The 18,126-nt window shown below is 39.0% G+C and overlaps 3 protein-coding genes and 1 long non-coding RNA gene across 4 annotated transcripts in view; 2 read left to right on the forward strand and 2 right to left on the reverse strand.

Annotated features, from left to right (window-relative positions):
- The window catches only part of LOC6569429 (glutamate receptor ionotropic, NMDA 2B), a 41,707-nt gene extending 39,593 nt beyond the window's left edge, over nucleotides 1-2,114 (reverse strand). The window contains exon 1 of the mRNA XM_001995757.2: nucleotides 2,063-2,114. The gene's annotated coding sequence lies outside the window, so the exon portion shown is untranslated. The remainder of the gene's footprint in view (nucleotides 1-2,062) is intronic.
- LOC6569431 lies at nucleotides 1,938-3,296 on the reverse strand. Its single transcript, XM_001995759.3, has 3 exons — nucleotides 3,041-3,296; nucleotides 2,283-2,495; nucleotides 1,938-2,217 (listed from the first exon to the last, which is right to left on the reverse strand). Exons 1-3 carry the CDS (start codon nucleotides 3,165-3,167, stop codon nucleotides 2,171-2,173), a joined length of 387 nt encoding a protein of 128 aa, XP_001995795.1. The 5' UTR covers nucleotides 3,168-3,296; the 3' UTR covers nucleotides 1,938-2,170.
- Nucleotides 3,297-3,779: 483 nt separating this feature from the next.
- LOC6569432 (BTB/POZ domain-containing protein KCTD5) lies at nucleotides 3,780-8,310 on the forward strand. The gene is made up of 6 exons (XM_001995760.2): nucleotides 3,780-4,041; nucleotides 4,256-4,661; nucleotides 6,094-6,279; nucleotides 6,351-6,416; nucleotides 6,495-6,685; nucleotides 7,871-8,310. The coding sequence occupies exons 2-6, from the start codon at nucleotides 4,476-4,478 to the stop codon at nucleotides 7,881-7,883; spliced, it is 642 nt and encodes a 213-aa protein (XP_001995796.2). The 5' UTR covers nucleotides 3,780-4,041; nucleotides 4,256-4,475; the 3' UTR covers nucleotides 7,884-8,310.
- A 3,482-nt stretch (nucleotides 8,311-11,792) lies between these two features.
- Nucleotides 11,793-18,126, forward strand: part of LOC116805971 — a 69,577-nt gene continuing 63,243 nt past the window's right edge. Inside the window, exon 1 of the long non-coding RNA XR_004365474.1 lies at nucleotides 11,793-11,816. This is a non-coding gene — a long non-coding RNA (uncharacterized LOC116805971). The remainder of the gene's footprint in view (nucleotides 11,817-18,126) is intronic.

Consider the following 18,126-nt stretch of genomic DNA (forward strand, 5'->3'; position numbering starts at 1 on the left):
CCATTTTTCTTGTGGCTGCTTGTTATTGTTATTGTTATTGTTATTGTTGCTGTTGCTTGTCTTTTCTTGTATTTTGCCGTCATTTTTCGTTTGATTTAATCATAATTCTGTCAGAGCACGTCAAAATGCCATCCCCACACCCCCTCACTATTCAAGCTGTTCCTCACGCCAACAAAAGAGAACTGAGGACACAGAACACAGCACACAGGATACGACAGGACGCAGGACAATCGACGTTGAGTCAACATTGAACAAGTGTTTTCCGGAGCTGCTAATATTGTTCTTCTTATGCTGCCTGCCATTCCCCACTCCCCACTTCCCATTCCCCCACGGCCCCTCCCTCTACAGCCCACTCGCTGCTCTGCTCTGCTTTGCTCTCTTAAATTGCATTATATAACATTTTGATTCGATTTGATGCGATTCGATTCGATTCAATTCGTTTCGATTCGACTCGATGGCAAACATCAAATCCTTCAAAAACAAAGTGTTCTTATTCATTCAACATCTATATCTATATATATATATATGTATATCTATCTACATATATACATATATCTATATATATAATAAATATTTAATTAATTTAGGTAACTTGTAAGCGAGAATCAGCAACTTTTGACAGTTACTGTTTACTGGTAACTTCCCTAAGAGATCGATGGAAAATTGGTTGGCCACGCCCACTCCGCTTACCCAAACCGATACACCTGTTAGTGTAAATCGATAAAACCATTTATCACACACACTTTGAAGGCCAGTCAGCAAATTTGAAGGGCATATTGCCAGTGGCAGTCTTCAAAAATCGGATAAGGGATAAGCTACAGTTACCAAACTTGGAGGGAAGATTACTAGGAAGCTATCTGCCATCATTTTAAAGGCAGACTTGAAAGGTATTTCTTGGCTGGGTGTAGCCCTGTTCTTTGCTAGTTGGGGGTTTTTAAGATTTTTATTATTTTGCCTCAGCAACACTTGAAAGTAACTTTGTTGTAGAGCCTATTTGGTGTTTAGCGTCAGAATATATGAACAATATACCAAGAAACTCAAATATTTAAATCGCCTTCACAATGAAAACAGAAGTAATATTCATCGATCGGACATTGTATCTACTAAAGAAGGTGGATTCATCTTCAAAAGCGATCAAACAAATTTGGCGCATTAATCAAAAGGTTAGCAAATCTCGGAATTTGCTGAAGGTGTACGGCGTGAAAGTGGTCGGGTATGTGGACGTGGCCATGGAAGAGGCCAATGGTGGGGTAGAGCCAATGGAAGACGACTTCGATGAAGAGGAAGAATTTGTTAATGATGTATCGATGTTATTGGAGCATATTTAAAAGATATTAAAAATGTAATTGTTGGATAAATTATTCATCCTGATCCTCTTCTACTTTTCTACTGCAACGAAGAATTCATCGTCCACGTCCACCTTATCCTGGTCCTTGCAACTTTCTCTCTTGTATACAGCCTTTTCATATGCACTGAACGAGTAAGTACAGTGGAATTACAGTGTTATTGGGTGGCAACTCTGGTTAACAGATCTAACAGCAGCATTAGCATCAGTCGTGGAAGAACAGCCCAACGAGAGAGTCCTGAAGTCGTCAAAGATGCCGAGCAGCAAAAGTTGCGTCGAGGAAATAAGTCTTTCCTTTATAAAGTCGAACATTATGTTGTAAATGCAATACTCATATTTCACTCATATACTTGTAACAATTCTATTTATAATAAATAGCACACAAATACATGCCTAATGCAGACGATATTTATTTAATTATCTGGCTCAAATGTTGCCAGACGCACAACGAGCGAATTGTCTCTGGCAGAGCATCTGGCAGTTGTTTACACCTATCTGGCAGCACTTGAGGCGAATATTCGCCAGTGTTGCCAGTGTGCGTAGGCCCACCTTAAATACACACACACACACACACATTTATCTATTGCAGATGTTAAGCTGTGACGTCATCTAGCGTTAATTTTTGGTCATGTTGCCCAATAAGGCAAAAACCACTCAAATTGCTAGATTTATTATTTATTCGAGTCGAGTTTTTATTAACTAGACAATTGGCTGTTGTTGTTGTTGTTGTTGGACTGATCTCATCGACGCCCACGCCCACTTTGAAAAATAGCGTTTCTTTGCGTTGCAGTTTGGTGGCTGCCACAGTTGCCACAGTTGCACCGACTAAACGGCCTTCACCTTGGCCGTCTGCAGCTGCTGCTTGGACTTAACTGTAAGTTGATCGAGTTAGCGAGTTGCACTACTTTTGTTGGCCAATCTTGCTGCAGTTGCTTACCTGTGATCAGCACATCTGCATCGCTGCTGCTGCTGCTGCTGCTGCTGTTGTCGCCGTTGTCGCTGCTGTTAATGTTGCTGTCTCGCTCTAGCAGCTGCTTGCGCAACTTGCGCAAATAGTTAGCTTTGTAGGCATCGCTGGGCTTGCCGCCCAATCCGTAGCTCACCTCGAGCACCGTCAGCGGAATAACGGTCGAGGACACTGCAACCAGATCTGCAAATCAATCAGAGCATATATACATATATATATATATATATATATATACAGTTGCGGTCAACATAATAGTAGCGCTGCTTCTCATCTGCATTTACACAAAAATATGACTCATTTTATGCTGCTCAAATCGAATCAAAAATTGGGTTTCTCATCTGGGATTGTTTTACAACACTAAAATACTTTTATATTTTAGAAATATTATTCAGTCGCAGGCAAAGCTGAGCAAAATAAATATTCATTTAAAATCAGTAAAATATATATAAAATAAATTTTAAATAAATCTTCAAATTAAGTATTGAGTATATTTCGATTACAAAAAATATATATACAGTTATAATAATAAATTTGAAGAAAAAAAGTGTGAAAAATCATCATTTTGTTCATAATTTTAAATTAAAAAAATTAACGAAAAAAACACTCTTCAAAATGTGAACTTATTATGAAAATTAGAAATAAATAAATCATTTTTATTATTTATATATATATATATATATCTATATATATATATGTGTATATTGTTTTGTTTTTAGTCTGTCACTCACCGGCCTCGTATTTCTCGTCTGGATTGCGCTTGTAGAGCATGGGCGAGGGCAAAGCGTTGGCCAGGCCCACAGTCAGAGCCAGTGTGAGAGCCAGAAGCGTCCACAGCTTCCAGGGCGGCATCGTCATCGTGATCTTACCAATTTGTTGTCGCCGTCTTACCAATTTCGTTGAGGTCTGCGGCGTCAAAGAGCTGCTCGTTGACTGAATGCGAATGTGCGGCTTTTGATACAATTTCGCTTTTTCTTCTTTTTTTTGCACGTGGGCGCAAACGGCCTCGGTGTTGGCACCTGTTTTCGAGTAGAGTGGAGACACGCTATGTGCAATACAAATAATAATAATAATAATAATGCTAGTGAGTGCATTGCGCTTTTAAATTTATTTATTTTAGTCAATTTTCAGGTGCAAGTTAGCGAGGCACGACTGTATTTATATTATACATTTTTATTTTTAGCGTTTTCCCACAACAGTTGCAGTTGAAATTCAAATTTAAAATAGGGGTTCGTTTTACAGCAGGCAGCTTTTGTTCGTGGCGTGCAAAGTGAGGCACACTCACACAGTGCTGTAAAATTGCACATTCTGTGCTAACGCACAGCTGAGAGTGAGAGTTGCACACAAAACTATCGCTACTAGCGACACGTGATATGGTCACACTCGACGCGTTACAGAGTCGCAGGCACATCGAATTGGTAATCGACGAGCCACCACAATCAATCGGTAATTGGCAGTGTTTTGTTTTTTAATGCACGTTCAATGAAAAATAATTCGCCATCAATTGCAAATGGAACGGTGACATAAATGAATTGCACAAACTGAGACGCGCTTGAATTCGACGAAGACTCGCGCAGCATAGCCCAAAACAGTAGAATAGTGTAGAGAACGCAACAACATCAGCAGCAGAAGCGAAAACAAAAGCATGAGCTGAGACTGGACAAACAAACACATTGAAAAGATTATTTCAAGGCAACGCTGCTCAACGCAGGGGAAAGAAACTTCAAGCAAGGTGACGAAGAACAGACAATAAGCAAGGCGCAACCAACAAATTGCAACCACGTGTATATATAACTATATCTATATATATATATATATACATACATATATATATATACATATATATATATACACACAAATATATATATGCATATGAATGCTAACTGGCATATAAGGATAATACGAAGAGCAAATGCATCTGTGACAAAAAACTCAAAACATTACAGCAATAATAACAGAGCAGCATTCTCATTCCCTCACCCCCCAAAACGATACTTGACTGCAAACGAATAACAGGAACAGCAGCAGCAACAACAACAACAGCAGCAGCAGAAGCGTCCCCAGCATCATCATCATAAATAGCAGCAGCAGCGGTAACAGCAACTGTAACAACAGCAGTAACAGCAACTGTTACATCAACAAACTACAAAACCAACAACAACAAATATGAGCACAGTGTTTATAAACTCACGCAAGAGCCCCAATGTGCTAAAGAAACAGGGCACAGACCAATGGGTCAAGCTGAATGTGGGTGGCACCTACTTTTTAACCACCAAAACGACGCTTTCCCGTGACCCCAATTCGTTTCTTTCGCGTCTTATACAAGAGGACTGTGATTTGATATCAGATCGGGTGAGCTTTACCATATATATATATATATACATACATACATCACGTACATCCGTACATCAGTAAATCTGTAAATCAGTTGTATTTATAGCGGCCACTGCGCTTTTGTAGCTGGCAGCTATAATTATAGTCATAAACACCCAATACCAAAAATTCGTAAGGCATATACACGCACACACACACGCGCGAGTAAGCACTAGCAATGCAGGTCATTCTGCAAACAAGTAGCTGAAGCAGCAGTCGCCGTCGCAGTCGGTGCTCCCCCCTCCCTTCTACTCCACCCCCAGCAAAGTGCATATATAGCTTTGACGTCGGCGTTGGCATCGCAGTGGGCTGCACAGGCTACGTTGCACTAGTTTGGAATCTCTACACAAATGCACACATACACTTCAACTGAATATGTGTCAATGTTTGTGTGTGAGTTTTTTGGTCACTGGAAACCAGAACACACTGCAAATGCAAATAATTTCAATACGCAAATTATTATAACATCTGCAAAACAGAATTCATAACAAATACCAATAAATAAATATATCGTTTAGCATTTTTTCCATCATAAATAGGTGATCAAACATACACACACGTATGCGGTTATTATTATACTTGTTATGTTCCATTTTGCACGATTTTATAAACAAAACAACGAACCAAATACGAAATGCCCAAATACCGCTACACTTACCGTTAACTTTGCCGATGCCTTGTTCAGTTTTTGCTTCAGCTCCAACGTTCGCGCATAAAATAGTTTCAATCTAAAGTTTCCATGCTTCTTCTTCTTGGTTTTATTTACAAACTGTTTGATTGTTTTTCTAGCTGTGCGCGCTCGTTTTTGTTATTGATTAAATTTTTTGATGCAAGCCAAATTGAACAACATCCCCCCCTCCTACCCCCTCCTACGCCTGAAGCTCAGAACACGCCAATTAAGGCACCCCACACAAGTGTATATGTATGTATATATATGAGCATTCATTTACCTAGATGAATGGCAGGCACCCCCTCCCCCGGGTGGGAAGAGCCAAAAGTATGGCTAGCTTTATTGTTTTTTGATATTTAAATTGTTTAAAAACCGAAAGAATACCCGAATAAAAAAAAAGCGAAGCCACGACAAATGCCAAAAAAAAACACACACATGTACACATGCACAAAGAACACAATGGGAAATGACATTTACTGCATGCAGGAGAAAGAGACCGAAAGCTGGCTGGCACACAAGTGGCCCAACTATATATATATACATATATATATATATGTGTGTAATGCACATTTGTAATGCATGAACCATCAAATCAAGAAGAGATTGTCTGTCAAGCAATCGGTTGTTTGCCTGTCGGCCACAAAATTGACATATTTCCAATAAGCATAAGAATTGTTATGACTAATTGGATTTTGCTAGTGGTGGCATACAATTATTCAATAATTTATTTTATTATTTCAGGATGAGACGGGTGCATATCTAATTGATCGAGATCCAAAGTATTTTGCGCCGGTGCTGAACTATTTGCGGCATGGCAAACTCGTCCTGGACGGCGTCTCGGAGGAGGGGGTGCTGGAAGAGGCCGAGTTCTACAATGTGACGCAGTTGATCGCCTTGGTTAAGGAGTGCATCAGCCACAGAGATCAGGTAAAAGGACTGCCACTCCAATTGATTCTACCACTAATCTGATACATTCTTTTTCCATTCTGAAACAAAAGCGACCTCATGCGGATAAGAAGCGCGTTTATCGCGTGCTGCAGTGTCGCGAACAGGAACTCACCCAGGTAATGTCCATGTGCCGCAAACGCATGACAATTGTCTGCTTGCTATGATGATGCTGACTTGCTTTGCCTATTTTGCAGATGATCTCAACACTGTCGGATGGCTGGCGTTTCGAGCAGCTGATTAGCGTCGGCATGCAATACTCGAATTACGGTCCGTTCGAAAACAACGAGTTCCTCTGCGTCGTCTCCAAGGAGTGCGGCTCGACAGTTGGACGCGAACTGGAGCTCAACGATCGCGCCAAGGTGTTGCAGCAGAAAGGATCACGAATGTAAGCACAAAAATAAGAGCATCAGCAATGCGAGTCCTCTATCTCTCTCTGTCTCTCTCACACACCAACATTCTTTCCATCTATTTGTCAGCCTGTCTCTCTCTCCCACACTCACACACAAACACACACTTTCCCAGTCGTATCCCAGTCGACTAATGTCAACTAATACATATGTAATTATTGGCGTATGTGTGTGTGACTTATTTAATTGTGCACTTGTGATGTGTGGTGCGGCCACGGGGGCGGGAGAGGGGAGGGCAGTCATTTGCGCAGCAAATCAGGCCATTTGGCATGTGACATTGTTGCCCCTAATTACAAAGTCATTAATAGCTGATAAGCTGATAAGTCGGCTATTTTTGCTATCTATTTCCGCTCAACGCATTTCAAATTGACACAAAGAAAATAAATGTTGCCAATTTGAGTGTGTGGCTGCCAGCATCAATGTCCCCACCGAAAGCACAAAATCAACAAAATGGCCATAAAATCAACATAAACAATGCAAAGTCAAAAAAAACTGTAGGCAGAGGTACACGTAACATGCAAGACAAGGACAGCAACAGCAATAATAACAACAGCAATAACAACAACAACAACAAAAACAACAACTTTTGTCAATTAGTCCATTATTCAATATGAGTAGTTGTAAGCGATTCAAAAATGTTAACGGTTAACTGCTTATGCTCTCTTTTACACATTATGCATGCCTAGGTGTTTAAGTGTTTAAATGACACACTGTTTAATTGTAGCACATTTCATAGACGCAAAAACTTTAATAAGCTAATATGTGAAGAGAATCGATAAATATATATATATATATATATATATAAATATATAACATATGACTGTTAACCAAGCAAACCGCTAAAGCAGCATTTATATGCATAACAGCATTTATGCATGTGTGTCTTACATACACACACACGCATACATACATACATATTTGTAACTGTTATGCTTGTATCATTGTAGCTACGTTTATCCTCGTACACACACATACACGCATACATAGTTGTTAGATATATATATATATTTGTGTGTGTGTGTATGTTGTAGTTAGCCTCTGCTTTTCTCTTTTGCTTTGCTCACTCGCTCTCACTCATTCACTCTCACTTCCTCGCTCTGCCTCTCTCTCTCTCTCTCTGTCTGTCTCTGTCTCACTTTCTGTTTCTTTCTGTCTAATTGCAGTCTTGGAATTTAAAATGCTTTCACTTAGAGCGCGTGAACCAAACACCCCCAACCAAAAAAGTAATTCCCATCATCAAACACCAAGTTCAAAGAAAACAACAACATCAACAACAATTAACACAACAATCAAGCACAACATGCATAACAAGTAAATCAACAACAACAACAACAAGAACAACAATATTTGAGATCCTTTTTCCAAAGGTTCTGCTGCTGTCAATTGGAATTGAGGCAAGCGCTCAATCAGTCAGTCTCTCAGTCTGTCAATATACACGTATATGTTAATCACATCAATTTGGTAGCCAGCAAGCATTAACCCTTACGTAAGTTTTTCACAATGCAATTGAAAACTTTTTCTTTTCTTTAATTTTTTGTTGCATTATTTTGAAAGGGGGTAGACATATACTTTAATTATTAAATCAATTTTTAAGTGCAAAATACATTTTTTTCTTTATATTCTTTTTAATTTGTGATAAGTGTGTGTGTTGTGTTGATATTCTCAAGGCTTCTCGCAAATACAAACACAACGGAAAAGAACAAACCGACCTATCGATCGATAGAGGGCGCTCTTCAAGCCCACCACACTCAACACCAGATGTCCCTATTTATTATTGCGCTTCCCTTTTTGCATTTGAAGTGTACATTAGCGCAAAAAAATAGGGAAGTGGGCAGATAGGGGATGGGTGGGGAGGGGCGGGGGTGTGTTGGATTCCTTCTTCTGTACAGTATAAAGCAGAACACCAAAAGCACCGCCAAAACATTCTTAGCCGATAGATATATTTATCTGTGTGTGTGTCATGCACCAAAATCAGTTGAATGAAATGCATATGTGTGTGATTATGGTACAAGATGCTGAGCAGTAACAGGAGGAGAAGGAGAAGAAGAAGAATAACAACAATAAGAGGAAGAAGATAGCCAAACACTTTTCAACGCACACAGATTGGAAGCGAATTATGAAATAGAACAGATTAGAAGATAGCATATACCAGAAAAAGGAAGTAGTAGAAGAAGAAACACCAACAACAACGTTTATAAGAACTTAAGGATAAAAACAAACGTTAAATGTACTTTTAGATGTTTAGCGGTTTTATTGCGCTTACAACAAACACAGCAATAGTGTTGAGTAACGACGAACGATGAAGACACTGATAAAAAATACAAAAAAGGGACGCTCATTTATTGTAGCGATTTCTAAACGCACACACTTATAGTATATATATATATAAATATATATACATATGTGTAAAAAAGGAAAAGAAATAACGAAAGACGAAAACACAAACACAATAAAAATAATTATATATTAGACATGGAAGCAGCAGCAACACAAAACACACTGAGAATCGTTTGCTTTTAAGTGTTTTTCCAAATTGTTGCACTCAATGAATAACAGGAAATTCGCAACAGGCTCGCTCCTCATTGATAATCAATTGTTTTAATCAATATTTATTTTTCGACTGTAAATTGACTATCTGGATATTGAAATATATATGTATATATATATGTGTGTGCTATGCTCCTGCTATTATGATAATACTAACAATAATAATAATAGTAATTGTAATAATAGAAGCTGGCCATTGTTATTATGTTAGCTGCCTGCGCTGACACACAATTAGAGAGACAGAGAGAGAGGGGGGAGAGAGACAGAGTGAGGGGGGAGAGAGACAGAGAGAGCTTTGGCATTTTGTCTATTGATTGTTGCGGCGACGACGCTGATTGGTGTGTTCATCATTTATGTTTAAGCTCTGTTTAAGCTGCATTTACATGCACACACACACACACACACACACATACACATGCATTTGTGTACGATAGATAAACACATACTAAGAAAGATGGAGCGTGTGAGCGTGTGTGTGTTGAGTGCCCCGTTTGCATAACAACCTTGAGCTTTATTTAACTAGCATTATTGCCTATTGCTAAAGCAAAAACAAATAAAGAAAAACAAAAAACATTTTGAATCACGACTGAATATTTATGTGAACTTGCACTAAAACAAAAAAAATAAATTCAAAAATAAAAACTGAAAACATAAACAAAAACAAAAAGGATAAATAAAATGCGGCGACGTTTGCTAGTTAAACGTATTATTAATTAATACTTATATGTATGTATGTATATAATTTTAAACTAGTAAACTAATTTATACACAAGAAATCAAGGAAATCGAGGAAATCAAAACGTCGCCAACCAATTCGCAACCATTTTTTGTAACCATTTTGAGTAATTGCGTTGTTCGATGTGCATCTAAATGCTAAGTAGAATAATGCTTACAATTATTTCGTAGCTTAAGCTGAAGCCCGACTCGAGCCTGGAACACAACTTTACAGTTAGCTTGTAATTATACCGAAAACAAAACAAAGCAAAAAAGTGAAATACGACAAACACAAACACAAAGCAAAAGAGAAAAGTAAACACACAAACAAAAGCAAAATCAAAATCAAAGTCAGAACACAATGCAATATGAGCCATAGCTATTAGCAGCAGACTCACCATACACACACACACACAAACACATACACACATGCATGCGGACAATTGCGGACGTGTGCAATAAGCCTATGCATATGTAGCGAGTGCGTCAAGCAAGAAGTAGTAGCGAAAGATGAAACAGAAGATGATGAAGAAGATGAAGAGAGTCTAGGCCTGTGCGTGCATATGTGCATGAGTGCGTCGAAGGAGAAAGATGAAGAAGAAATAAGGGCGACTAAGTCGCAGAACAAAAAAAAGAAGAAGTAGTAGCGAAAGCTATGGAAGCAGAAACGAGGAGAAGATGCAGACGAAGCAGCAGACATGCAAACATATAACATACTTATTAGAATAGCCCTACGTGTGTTAACCGTGAGTACTCATGCTTATGGAGAGTTGAGAGTGGAGAGTGGAGGAGAGCGCGTTACTTGATCAACATTCAATCGGTTGCAGTCGTGTCAGCCGTTACAGCCGTTACGACATGTGTACATTCTCACATAGTACGCAAGTACATCTAATAATGACTACCCACAATACCTATACAATACTTATACAACACTTGTATGCAAATGTAAATGTAACTGTAACTCTTAACTGTAACTGTAACTGTAAATGTAACTGTAAATGTAATGTAAGGCGACACAGTGTGTCACAAATACAAATACAAATACATACATACATATATACATACATACAAACATACGTGTATAATCAACCGAAATGTGAAGGCTTTGGCTCACAGAAATAATATTTCAATAATTGAATTAAAAATCCCTTTTTTAAAAAAATAAAAAATTAAAACAAAATGAAAACATGTATTTTATTTTAATACTTAAGATCGCTTTTATTTTATTATTACTTTTTGTACCTTGATTGACTATTTGTAATTATAGGGGAAGAAATTATCGAAAATTTTCGTATAATACATACAAATCAAACAAATCTCTTTCGGAATCATCAACTGCGATTATATGCGATATAGTCATATCCTGTCCGTCTGTCCAATTGTCCGATCTGTCTGTCCCTTCTATTCGCACTCATCCTTCTCAATTGGGTAAAGCAGCGAAACGAATATTTATTGGAAAAGCTTGTGGAAACTTTGGCAAAGTTATTCGGGTTGGAAGCATTGGTAAACATTTTGTACTGGGCTGGAAGGCTTTTGCTGAACGCTTTTGATGAAGCTTCAAGTCCTTGCGATAAAGTTTCCAGCGCAATTTGACACACACCCAAAGCTTTTTGCATCAAGCTAAATCCTTTTCTTTTAGTAGATTGCTTTCGCAATAAGCTTTTTCTGCAAGTTTCAAATTTGAAGTTTCAAACCTTTCTAATTTGGCTGGAAAGCTTTAAACTGAAACAGACCGATAGACAATTATTTTATATATATTTATATATCTATTATATATGTATTTATTTATTCCCAATCTGTATCACCTTCTGTAGGGACTGGAAAAATGAACAGCTTCATGAAAACAAGGTAAGTTCTGATAAATATAATGGTTGTTGTTGTCCTGAAAAGGATATTGGTGGGAAATTGGAGCCAAAATTGCTTCATGAAATAATATTCACAATAATCTAAAAGACTGATTATGGCCAAAATGTACTTGCCACAATCTGTTGAGTTTTAACCAAATTATGGCATTGGTTCGAATTTTGGAAAGTTAGTTCCAGGGATCTACCTGGAACCTGGGATCTATGCACTTGGCCAGGTGTGTTTAAATTGATTTTGCTATTTGTACCCATTGTAAAATATATTCTCGATATGCCTGGGCAATACAACTAATTTGAGGTATATATTAGCAACTTACACCTGATGGCATTCTCTTGGAGTCGCTCAACAAATTTGTATATTTATTTTAGGAATTTGCAATTCCAGCTGAATAATCCAACAAAAAAAAAAACAATCGCTATTTTAAGCACACAGAACATTGCTCAACACCTCAATTCCATTGTACTTTTGATTTAAACAGTTTTTAATACTTTTTGGAAACTAAGTTCGTTGAAATTCAACAGCTTTGAATGTCAACGAAAACCAGCTGGGTGAAAACAATCAAATATCAAGTCGAGCATCGATATTCGATTTCAGTTCAGTTGTTGTTTTTTTTGTATCTTTGACTCTGCCACATTTATCGACTAAAGAAGGAGGCAAGTTGTGGGGGGGGGGGTGTGCTTGGGGCATATTGATTAGAATTTTGCGTCAGTTGCCAACTTATGCAAAGTAAAAAGAAATGTTCAGTTGCGTGTGAGCCGTACACACACACACCACACAGAGACACATAAGCAGAGAGAGAAGCTGTTGAAGCTGTGCCGTGTGCAATTTGCCTATGAATATCTCATGAGCTGTGTGTGTGCGGGTCACACGCAACTGAACATTTTTTTTTACTTTGCATAAGTTGGCAACTGACGCAAAATTCTAATCAATATGCCCCAAGAATTCCACCACACTGGTTCCTAGGCTGTTTCGTGTGTTCAACTGCAGCTCTATAGCTGCCCTACCCTTGCCCTCCCTTCCCCTCAAGCATAGCTTCAATGCGCTTAACGAGACTGCGACGGCGACAGCGGCTGCGACGGCGACTGCGACTGAGGCAGCAACGTTTTTAGCACGTTCGAAATGTTATTTCCCATATATATTTGGCAAGCAGATTCATGCACGCATATCGATATGGCAACATTAAAATTTAACTGCGAACTGCGAACTGCGCCAGCAGCAACCCCAACGCAAAATCATCCACATCCACATCCATATCCCCGCCCCTGCCCCATCCCCCAAAAGGGGGGGTATATTGCGAGGGGGGCTGCGCTTGCCACCACTAAAACGCAGGCCATTGCCAAAACACGTGCACATTTATATTTATTCTAAACAAAGGAATAAAAACTTGTGTCGCCGCGCACATGAGACCTAAAACCGAAACCGGCCACTGACAGCTCCAGGCCCAGGACGCAGCACCCAGGAGAGAGGGAGCAGAGGAGGCAGGGGCACCATCGTCACACATAAACGACAGCAAAGTTTTCTTTTATTTGTATACCCTTGCGGGGGCGGGGGCACCTGGCTTGCGTCACCAAATATGCGACAGCGATGAAGCTGCCACTTGTCTAGCTTCAAACTAGCCTACAGGTATTTTATTTTATTTATTTATTTTTTATTTTTGTTTAAGAAATTTGAAACAATACTTTTTACATTTTTTTCATTTAAGAAATATAAAAATAAAATATGACTATTTTTGTCGCCTTACTGAACTTAAAATCATTAAACTTATTTTTAAAAATTACATATTTAATTATTAGTCATGCCACAAGCAATTATATTATTAATATTACTGCAAACCAGTGTCTTCTTTTTATTTGTTTAAAGACTAAAAAATATTACTTTTTTCGCGTTAGATGGGATAACATTTTTGAGCTCGTTGAATCAACAATAATTACGAAATAATAAATGTAGTTATTAGTTTTAAGATTGGCAACAACATTTATCGATTATAATGCAAAATAGTCTCTCGGTGTTTGGTTTTTTCTTTAATTAAAGTAAAGCGTAAAGTAGTTGGTGACCAACTCGGAGCAACTCCAACACCCAAAGAACAAAGAAAGCTGGTCACAGACAAGCCAAGCTGTCTTCCAGTTGGCTAAAATCAACAAAAATATTTAAGCAAGTAATATTCATGGGAACGAACAGTCTTGGCATACGCATTGTAGACTTAGAAATCTCCCAGCTAAACTAAACTCAGCCGATTTTGTGATAATGATGATGAAGACACCTTTAAAGCAAATCAGAGCAGACTATGTCCTAGGGAAACATGTCCTAAGTTCACAGCACATAGAAAGTTGGCGGGTTATTTACCCGCAAGAAGTCATCCAATAATAAGAAAGACTCAGTTTTCTTTTGCCTTGGATTATCAACTTTAGTTGATGAATCAACTCATTCTTAGGAAATTTCGATTCAATTATTGGTCAATCTGAGAAATATGAATCGACTTTAAGCTAGTTTCTTAGTTTTCTTTAATGTTTTTAGATATAAAATATGAAATGATTGCTTTATTTGGCTAATATAAAACTAAAAATTTGACTTTTCAACTTGAGTTGTTGAATGACTCGAATTCGAGCCATTTTTTAATTAAACCTTTCAGTAGATTTAAGATTAATGTGTGCTGAAATACGTATTCATTATGAGTCGTAATATAAATCGAGTGTGCTGCAACTATATATATATTTATATATTTGAAATTTCCTGTGTGCCTAGGCAAGGGTATTCCGTCTGCTGTAAGACGCAGATAAGCGTTTCCGTTTCCGTTTCCATTTCGATTATATAATTTTATTTTTTATTTAAACAGACGTCCAAGGCGCGAAGGCAGGCGAAAAACGCGTGTCCTTTTCTTTCCCATTTGTTGTTGTTGTTGTTGTGTTTGCCGTTAAGGACATTAGTGCGTTTGGCTTTTATTTCAAGGTTCTCTTTTTCTTCGGTCCATAGCTGTAACTATAGCCGTGCTATATAGCTATAGCTATAGCTATAGCTGTAACTGTAACTGTAACTGTAGCTAAAGTTGTAGCTGATGCTGATGCGAATGCGGATGCGGATGCGGCTCTAACACCGGTCAGGGCCTTGGGGAGTGCTCGTAAAGCGCAGCACGCAGCGAGCGTAAGCGAAATTTCATTGGTTTTTATGGTAACGATGCTGACTTGGTGACTGGCGCACCTTACATATACATATATATATATATATATATTTGTATATATATGTATTTGTATATATATATATATATATATATTTCGCATTCGCATTGAGTTTGACAGGGGGAGAAGCTTTCACTTTTCGCGCCAGCCAACAAGCGTCGCCAGATTGAAGACTTGCCTCGTTGGGGGTTGCAGCTGCATCGATGCCACTTCAGTCTCTCAGTTTCAAGTCATCTTTGGCACCTTCAACTGTGCAATAACGACATTGGCATTGACTCAGACTCCGACTCTGACTCCGACTCCGACTCCGACTCCTGCTCTGCCTTTGAGTCTTGTCTGTGGCAGCAGCAGCAGCAGCAGCGGCGTGGCAACCCTGCTGCGTTGGCTGTACGCGGTACGCCTGCCGTTCGTCCTTCAACCCCACAAACAACCCCAAAAAGTGCAAGATGTAAAATTGCACCACCAACGCACACACACGCACACACACATACACACACACAGAGTCGACACACACCCACTTTAACTTTTGAATAGTGCAAAAAGTGCACTCAAGCAGCAGTCGCAGCTGGGCTGAAGAGTTGGCGCGACATTCATGTGGCAGCCACCACCGTTTCACTTTCGTTTTGCACCTGCCACAAGCGGGGGTTGTTGCTGCAACTAACAACTGGGGGCAAGCAGCAGCAGCAGCAGCAACAGCAGCAACAGCAGCAATAATTCTATGTCAACATGACAAGAGCCAGCGGCGTCGCAGTCAACATTCTAATGCATGCTGCATGCTGTATGCCCCATGCAGCACTGTTTGCCATAACTTGAAAGGGCTGGAGCTAGAGTTGAGCCGCCCAAGGGTTGCATGCATTTTGGTTTATGCTTAGGTTTGGGTTTGGATTTGGTTTGAGGGCTAGACAAGCGTCTGGTTGCGTTTCGTTTCGTTTGGCTTCGTCTCGTGTCTGTCTAGTGCATCTAACTGTGCTGCCTTTCTTCCACCTTGTGTGTGTGTGTGTGTGTGTGTTGATATGAGTGGGCCTTTGTGCAACTCAAGTGCATGTCGCCAACGCCGTGTTAAGTGCGTCAAACAAAAGCAGCGACTGTCGACTGTCGAATGTCGACTGTCATCTGCTGGGGGCTGCTCTTCTCGCCCCCCTCTCTCCCATATATATATATATATATATATATATATATATGTGTGTGTGTGTGTGTGTGTGCGTGATTTTTGTGCAATTTAACCCCATTTTTGTGAGGCAAAATCTGACACTTCCTGACGCTGCCCCCTGCGTGTTCTGGCTTTCAATCGCTTCAATCGACAGCCAGCATCAAGATTAGGGACACAACTAATACTCTCACTCTCTCTCTCTCTCTCTTCTCTCTCTTCTCTCTTGTCTCTTCTCACTTCTCACTTGCACTCTATGCTATTTAATTGCAACTCCTGAGTGGGAACCTTTCCCTCCCCCAAAAGCTGTTTCTTCTTGTTTGCGTGTCTCGCATAAAACGTTTGTCAAACAAAAGCCCAAATCTATTATATGCACTTCATTTCCTGCCCAGACTGCTATATATATATATATACATATATATATATATATATACATATATATATATATATATGAGTTGAGTGCTTATGAAAATGAAATTGCATTCAAAGAGTTACGAGACAACAGTTGAGTTGCTAACCGAAGCGCCCATACTCTTTCTATACTCTTTCCAAATGACAATTGGCTGTGTAAACCGTTAAAAAATCAAATAAATATTGTTCACATCTAATTAAAAAATGATAAAAACGTTTTTTTTCAGCCACCAGCAACTAATACTGAACATAAATACAGCTTACAAAGTTTGGAAAGTCTTTGAGTTTTGTATAAAAAATATTGAATATTATTTATAGAAAATTAGTGAAGCTTTCTCTGCCTTCCAATTCCAAAACTAGATATTATCTGTTTATGTATTAAATGACGTTTTGTCTTTGGTTTTATATACATTTTTTAAACAAATAAACTCGTTCATAGAGTTAACCAAATTTTAGGCATGTTTATATAGAAATCAATGTCCAAAGTTCTTTCACGGTCTCAAATTCTGGATATACAAGTTTTTAGTTTTTTTTTGGGTAACTCACCTATATTATTTGTGCATCTATATTTGTTGTATTTTTCGAAAATACAAACAAACAATTTGGTTTGCTTAAACATTTATATAATTTTATTAGGAAAATCGAGAAAGAAGTAAAATTTCATGACTATTTTCTGAATTTCAGAACAGATTCTGCCTACGAATTAAGGGTTAGCCTTTCTACTCTATTGGAAATATGATCTATTTTTAAGAAATTATTAGATTAAAATGTATTAAATTATCAAGAAAACAAAGAAGCCTTTTAAGCTATATTTTATTTAGGCTTAGAAATTTTTCTTCTGAGTCTCAAGCCTAGCAGTCGAGACTTTCCTGTCTCGTTTCAAAGACCAGCTAATGATGCTGGGTGAAGTGAAGGTTTGCGTGGCCAACACCTCCAGTTAGCTAATAGACTCGCCAAAGCTGGGGCAGCATGCTAAGTTTTGTCAGCCAAACTAGGCGCAGGGAATACAAATATGCTTTAAAAAATGAAAACATGTCCGCTTAAGAAACAGAAACGCCGGCAACGGCTAATGAATGTTAAAATACACACACATAAGCACACACACACACACTCAGATACAAAAGGGGACCGCGCACAAAGAAATATTTGTCAATGCAACGAAATGGAAAGTTTGAGGTGGCAGCCACGTCTGAAATAACGATCCAGATCCATGTGCTGCTGGCTGATTCATATGAAGAATGGAGACACAGCAGGCAAAACATAGCAGCAACAAAAACAACATGCCACAGACATGGTGGAGGGTGGAGGGTGGAGGGTGGAGGGTGGAGTGCTAAGGGGGTGCTGGGTAGACCTAAAGAAACTGAACCTGGCCAGAGGATTCAAGGATGTGCGTGCAAGTTGTGAAAAGTGAAATGAAGTGAATGAGGCGCAAGGAAAGAGGCATGGGTAAGGGGGGTAAGGGGCAAGGAAAGGGTTAAGGGGTAAGGGAATGGGGCAACAGGAAGGCAGGGATGCAGGAGCAGCCGAGGCGAGCCGGCACAGAGCCGGGGGCAGGGGCAGGGGG

Source organism: Drosophila grimshawi, unplaced genomic scaffold, assembly GCF_018153295.1.
Source record: "Drosophila grimshawi isolate 15287-2541.00 unplaced genomic scaffold, ASM1815329v1 contig_848, whole genome shotgun sequence".
NCBI lineage: Eukaryota > Metazoa > Arthropoda > Insecta > Diptera > Drosophilidae > Drosophila > Drosophila grimshawi.

What these genes read in the sequence shown, in the direction of transcription:
- LOC6569431 (XM_001995759.3), bottom strand. Translation starts at nt 3,167, where the DNA reads ATGACGATGCCGCCCTGGAAGCTGTGGACGCTTCTGGCTCTCACACTG. An exon ending in AGACGAGAAATACGAGGCCG is followed by an intron (nt 2,496 to 3,040) that starts GTGAGTGACAGA and finishes ATTGATTTGCAG; the next exon opens with ATCTGGTTGCAGTGTCCTCG. An exon ending in TGCAGATGTGCTGATCACAG is followed by an intron (nt 2,218 to 2,282) that starts GTAAGCAACTGC and finishes ATCAACTTACAG; the next exon opens with TTAAGTCCAAGCAGCAGCTG.
- LOC6569432 (XM_001995760.2), top strand. Translation starts at nt 4,476, where the DNA reads ATGAGCACAGTGTTTATAAACTCACGCAAGAGCCCCAATGTGCTAAAG. An exon ending in GTGATTTGATATCAGATCGG is followed by an intron (nt 4,662 to 6,093) that starts GTGAGCTTTACC and finishes TTATTATTTCAG; the next exon opens with GATGAGACGGGTGCATATCT. An exon ending in GCGAACAGGAACTCACCCAG is followed by an intron (nt 6,417 to 6,494) that starts GTAATGTCCATG and finishes CCTATTTTGCAG; the next exon opens with ATGATCTCAACACTGTCGGA.